Below are 6807 nucleotides of genomic sequence, written 5' to 3'. Positions count from 1 at the left end.
ATCTCGTAGGATTCGTTACTTTTAACGAGATCGTAGATATACAAATCAGCAAAATTGTCACTTTGAGGGAAAAAATCCAATTAGTTTGTCACTTTAAACTTGCGAACTTGCCACTTGAAAGATCTATGATTTGGCATGTTCACATTTTGGGAATTAAAATGAACAGTTAGTTGGAATCATAATTTCATCAAATTCAATTCACGGAAATGTAATTTACCCCTTTTAAAATTGAAAAATGTTCTTAAGTTACATTTCATTTCTTTTAATTACTTAAAGAATTGGAATATTGTTGATGTAAATTCAACTAATTTTTAAATTACAAAAATAGCCTTCCTAACATGAAAATTTTCTCAATGAATCTCTTGAAGAACTAATTATGAAGATAATATTGTGCAAAGACATGCCACCCAATCTGGTTAGAAACAATGTCAATTTTCTGTACAATCATGTAATGAGGGTCACCAAAACGCATGTTGTTAAATCTTTACAATGACCAAAATACCCTTAGAAACTAAAATCAGGATATTTTTTTTTTCTCATCATAATTTCACTACAATATCTCACTTACAACTAAATATTATTCAAATTCAAAGATCACCTGAGGAAGATGAATAAGCTAATGAACAATGAGAAGACCCATGAAGAAATAATTGAGCTGGTGAAATCGACGAAGAATACGACGCCTCCTCAGTTTTCTTCGACAAGTTACTATTGGGCTTGCAACCTTCGGCTCCCGTCGTGTGTTCCTGTCGTATCTCCCTTAGTAGTGCTGCGACATCTTTCATTGTTGGTCGATCTTCTGCACGATTGCTCGCGCAAAGGAGGGAGATCCCTAGAGCTTGAAGCATCTCTTGTATTTGGGAATCGGGTCGACCTTGGAGTTTTGGGTCTAGGATTTTAATCGGGTCTTTCTTGCTCTTTAGGTGATCACGAACCCATTGGACTATATGTTGACCATCTGGGAATGATGGATCAACTGGTTTCTTTCCTGTTATAATCTCTAGAAGAACTACTCCATAACTGTAGACATCACTCTTTTCAGTGATTTTTACCATGCAGGCGTATTCTGCAAAAAATACAATGAAGTTCATTAATAATGAGATCATAAATATGTGTTAATTTGTATGAAAATGGCCTAAAAATAAGGAGTAATTTAAAAACAATCCTCTATGATTAATAGTACTTTAGGGGCTGATTTATCAATATACATTTGCCCCCACAAGAATTTTCAAAGTTTATCAATATACATGAGTTATTGCAACAGATAACAACTGCGGATACGAAAATTCGCTGTCATTACCCTTACAAATCCAATTTTTTTCCCTTATTGGTTGCCCCCAGGAGAGCAAAATCTTGGCTCCTCCCATGCTCTTGACCATGGTCTTCTATGAGAGAAATTGTGGAATGAATGAAAGACCCTTGTATTCAACTCTCTTTCATAAATTGACTTTTTCCTCTATTTTGATTTCCATGACAAGATTACCATCTTGTCAAATCCTTTGAGTAATTACTTCATTCCCTATATTATAGTCTTCTAAATCAATGAGAAAAAAAAAAAAAAAAAGTTTTAGTCCAGATGATTTTACCAAATAAATCAAGAGAGCTGTTATTGCCACACTAATATTTATTAATAGACAGTTGGTGTGGCGTTAGTAACCCTCTAAGTCAAGGACTGAAGATGATTAGTTATTGGGGAAATCACATACCCTCTTGACTAAGGTATTTTATAAGAGACTAATATAAAATGATTGAAAGACCCGGTATATTCAACTCTTTCTTTCAGAATCACCCCCACCAAAAAAAAATTGTATAAGTATTCAAAATCTGTTTAATCAATCATTTTTTTGTGAGTCTTCTAATTCAACACCAAGAAACTTAACAAATATATTTCAAGGGTTTCTGGCAACAGGTTGAAGATCGTGGTAATTGGACATTTTTATTAGTCTCACATGGAAGACCAAAGTCAAGGGTATGACACCAATTTGAAAAAACTATGGTATCTCAAATATTCACAAAAATAAAGATAGGTTTTGCTAAATTACACACTGAATAAGACACTCTAAAAGCACAAGTTAGCATTGCCTGAAGTGTGTGTTTGGTAACACTTCTATTGGATGGAGATGGCCCACCTTTAAAATTATGGATTTCGATTTGTTTAGATTCCAATTTTAGACTTTAGAAATAAAATTCAGAAGTTTTAAATTAGGATTACTGGATGTTAAAACTTCTGAAATCTTATTCAAATGTTTTCGGACTCGGGACTTCTGAAGTGTTACCAAATGTAGCAAAGAACTAAAATTCAAAAAAGATAAACAATTGTAATAATGACATATAAAAAGAAGAGCAAAACTCACCAGGTGCAAAATAGCCGTACGATCCAGCAAACTGTGGGTTCGTAGTAAATGAACCATTTTCATCTTCAACAAGCCTAGCTAAACCAAAATCCGCCAAACAAGCCTCAAATCTCTCACCCAAAAGTATATTATGCGCCTTCACATCCCGGTGCAAGATAGCAGGAACACAATCGTGGTGCAAATACGAAAGCCCCTCAGCCACACCTAATGCTATCTTGAACCGTGTCTCCCACTCCACTAATCCTGCGCACCCATCGTGCAGCAATCCCCCTAATGTCCCGTTTGCCAAATAATCATAAAAAAGCAGTTTTGTCTTCCTGTTAGCACCCCATCCCAACAACCTCACCACATTCCTGTGACGTATCCGTGCCAACGTGGCAATCTCCGACGAGAATGCCGACGCCGCATACTTCTCCGACGAACGAAATCTCTTAACGGCGATCGTTAAACCTGACGGAATATCCGCTTTGTAAACGACACCTGAACGTCCCTTTCCTATAACGTTGCTAGCTGTCAGACATCTTGCCACGTCAGCAATTGATAAGTCGAGTTTCTGGTACAACGTCACCTCCCATGGTGGGCACAGTGCCATGTCATCATCATCATCGTCATCATCGATATCTCTGTTTTTGGACCCACTGAATGTACGGCGCAGCTTTGTCCCTCGTACTGTGATGTATAAGGCTGCGAGGAGTAGTGCGCCCGCGGCGCACAGTAGCACGACCATCGCTGTCTTTGCAGCTTCGCTTCTTCGTCGTATGGATTCGTTGTGAGAATCAGAGGCGCAATGGTTGCCAGAGAAGCAGAGTGAAGGGTTTCCAGATAGGTCGCTTAGTGGGAGTTTCGTAAAGAAGGAGGTGTACGGTACTCTTCCCGAGAAATTGTTGTACGAGATATTGAGAACCACGAGATTTTGAAGTCCCGCGAGAATTTGAAGGTCACCAGAGAGTTGGTTGTGAGAGAGATCCAGGATTCCAAGCTTATCCAAGTTTGAAAACTCTGCCGGAATATTGCCGGAAAGTTTGTTCCAGCTGAGATTTAAAGCGATCTCGAGTGCCGGAATCTTACCCACACTTGCCGGAATTTGTCCGAGGAATCCATTCATGCTCAGATCTAGTAACTGAAGTTTAGTACAGGAACCGAGTTGAGAAGGAATCGAACCGGAAAATCGGTTTTTGTTGAGATTGAGTTTTGTGAGTGAGCTCAACGATTCGAGATTTGGACTCAGTGTTCCTTCTATCCGATTATCTGACACATCGACGAGTTGGAGGGAAACGAGCTGGTTGAAATTATCCGGCAAGATTCCGGCAATCTCATTGGAGTGTAAGTCGAGGAATGTCAGATTCCGGCATCCGGAGATCTCCGGCGGTATGTTTCCGGTCAATCTGTTCGATCCGATATCCAAGAAATTCAAATTTCGTAAATTTCCGATTTCTGGTGGAATCGCTCCTGTAATCTTGTTGTTGTTGGCTCTGAATCGGATAAGCGAAGTACATTTCCCGATCTCCGCTGGAATCTCTCCTGACAATCTGTTCGATAGAAGCAGAAGCTTGTTCAGATTCTGCAACTCGAAGATCCCCCTCGGAATTGGTCCATTTAAGCTGTTTTGAGATAAATCGATCGCTTCGAGATTACGACAGAGAGAAATCGAAGAAGGAATGTTTCCTTCAAGTTTGTTTCTCCATAAGAACAGCAATGTTAGATTCCCAATTAGTCCGATTTCTGAAGGCATCGTACCTGTAATTTGATTGTTGTCGAGCTCGATATGAGTGAGACTTCGACAATTTCCGAGTTCTGAAGGAATCCGCCCCGAAATTTGATTCACACTCAGTTGAAGTTCAAGTAAATTGGTTAAATTCCCAAATGTTTGAGGAATGCTTCCTGTAATCGAATTCATTGATAAGTCGATCACCAACAATTCTTTGCAATTTCCAAGCTCTGGAGGGATTACACCAACTAAGCTGTTTTGCCATAAAAGCAAGTTTCGAAGATTTCGAAGATTCCCCAATCGAATTGGAATCGAACCAGTGATCGAGTTCTCGTACAAGTAAATGCTTTGTAGTTCATCACATTCACCAATTTCAGGAGGAATTTGGCCTGAGAGAAGCGCGGTGTAGATCGCCAACGTTTGAAGTTTCTTGAGTTGGCCAATCGAAGGAGGGATGAATCCAGAGATGCTCGTTTCAGCGAGGCCTAACATGATCAAATTACTACAATTTCCAATCTCTTTAGGGAGAGATCCATCAAGATTCTTGTTTCCACCAGCTCTAAACACTTCTAATTTCTTCAAATCTCCAATAGTACTTGGAATTCCACCACTCATTTGATTATCATACAAGATCAACCATACCAAGCTCGAAAGATTCCCAATTTCGATCGGAATCGATCCTTCGAGCCTATTCGAATCGAGTAGAAGCCTCTCGAGTTTAAACAAGTTGCAAATCTCGAGTGGGATTTCGCCCATAAGAGCATTGTCACTCAAGTCTAAGTGAACCAATTCAATAAGATCTCCCAACTCTTTTGGGATCGAACCCGTGAGGTTCGTTCCCGATAGAACGAGCTTGTTTAACGACTTTAACAAGGTCAAGTTTGACGGAACGTGGCCTAGCAAATCGATGTACCTCAAGTTCAATTCCACTACTTGTTTGTTAGAATTACATGAGATCCCGAACCAAGTGCATGGGTTTTCGTCGCTTGGGTTCCAATTGTGCAAGGCCTCAACGGACCCATTCAAGCTTTTCTTCCATGATAAGAGAGCTTCACCTTGTTCGTTGATGGCATCCACGATGAAAGGAGAGAGAAAGGGGAGGAGGAAGAAGAAGAAGAGGTTGCATAAGTTTAGAGACATTATTACTATAGAAGGGGAGGGTGAAATGGATTTGGAGACAAAGAGGGAAGTAGAGATGTGAGGAACCAAAAACCATGTCTTGTAAGAGTTGATTATAAATATAAGTTTAAAGTCCCTGAATCTCCGGATCCAAGAACAGCTAGGCCATGATGTTTGTGCAGAGAGAGAGAGAATTTAGATGGTGTTCTTTGATTTTTTTTTATGGAGGGAGGAGAGGTGGTGGAATGAGTTTTTTAACCAAAGGAGATGGGTGGGTGTGTCTTTGTCTGTACTTTTATATAAAAATTTCTCTTTATGTAACGTTGTAATGCAGTTTCAATGCCCCCACGATTATTATTATTATTTTTGTATCGATGAGAATTAAATTTGAAATAGGCAATTAAGGGTGTGTTTGATTGGTCATAAAATAATTTCTCGGGGAATCGATTTATGAAGAAAATATAATTTCTCATAATATGTTTGTATGTGCTTTGATTGCAACAAAGATATGTTGAAGGGATTTGGCTTTTAGCTTGGGGTGGGGTGGGGGGGATCTTGAGAGAATAACATTAAGATTTTCTTGGACAATTATGTTAGATAAGGGTGTCAATGGGTATCCAATTACTAGATGTAGATCACGAGAGAATAACATTAAGATTTTCTCGGACGATTATGTTAGATAAGGGTGTCAATGGGTATCTAATTACCTAATGTACTCGTAACCGACTAGTTGGATTTGGGTCCACCAGTATGAACCCGGTCATGTTCGGGAGCAATTCTAGGTAATTATCTTAAGGACCCAATAAGAATCGGGTCTCTTTCGGGTACTAACTAGTAAATTTATAACACAATTGGTAATCTAAATAAATGCTTAGAAAGAGATGTTTCGAAGTAAATGTAATTTAATCAAAATTAAAATTTAAAGATAATAAGAATTCTTTAATTTTTACCTTCTTTCTCTATATGAATTTGCATTCATTTTTCACATTTTTATACAATTTCAATGACAAATAAATGATTTATACTACAAATTTCTGTGATTTTATTCTCAAAAGTTTGATTTGCTTGAAGAATTATTATTGATCTTAAATTTTATTTAAGGAATTACAAGTTAAATTGTTACATTTATAATAACTTATTGTCTATTTTATCAAATAATTATATATTTTTTTCTTATTAAAAAAATATTATCTATGTTAGTGGGTACTCGATAGGTATCAAGTATTTGTAGGGTTAGTTCTAGTTCCAAGGATCTCATAACCAAAACCCAAATGGATAAGAACCTGAATCAAGATTCTATTTAGGTTTCGCTTCTGGGTATATGTGGAATCGACACATAACCAACTCGTTGAAAACCTTGATGTTAGGGAACATTTCTCTACCAAGACAGGAAAATTATTTTCAAAGGGATAATTATTTTTCTTGGGATGCGAAATCATACCCTAACAAATCGTATTTTCCTAAGCAAAAAAAAAATCATTTTTCGGTTGATTTTCTTGCACAAATTCGATTTGGTAGTACATCTTATTGGATTTTATTTTGAACAAACCTTCTTTTGGTTGGGCCGTATCCCTAATCACTTGGTTTGGACCATATGATCAAGTCTACTTGTACGACGTTGGCCTA

The 6807-nt window shown here is 37.9% G+C and overlaps 1 protein-coding gene across 1 annotated transcript; it reads right to left on the bottom strand.

Annotated features, from left to right (window-relative positions):
• Positions 1–385: 385 nt before the first annotated feature.
• On the bottom strand, positions 386–5510 carry LOC147405578 (uncharacterized). The gene is made up of 2 exons (XM_086433368.1): positions 2355–5510; positions 386–1066 (listed from the first exon to the last, which is right to left on the bottom strand). The coding sequence occupies exons 1-2, from the start codon at positions 5200–5202 to the stop codon at positions 588–590; spliced, it is 3327 nt and encodes a 1108-aa protein (XP_086289494.1). The 5' UTR covers positions 5203–5510; the 3' UTR covers positions 386–587.
• Positions 5511–6807: the final 1297 nt, after the last annotated feature.

This window comes from Akebia trifoliata, chromosome 3 (assembly GCF_017979445.1).
Source record: "Akebia trifoliata isolate Shusen 1 chromosome 3, ASM1797944v1, whole genome shotgun sequence".
NCBI classification, from domain to species: domain Eukaryota; kingdom Viridiplantae; phylum Streptophyta; class Magnoliopsida; order Ranunculales; family Lardizabalaceae; genus Akebia; species Akebia trifoliata.
Note: the sequence above shows the minus strand (reverse complement) of the source record. Positions and strands in the feature narration are given on the sequence as shown.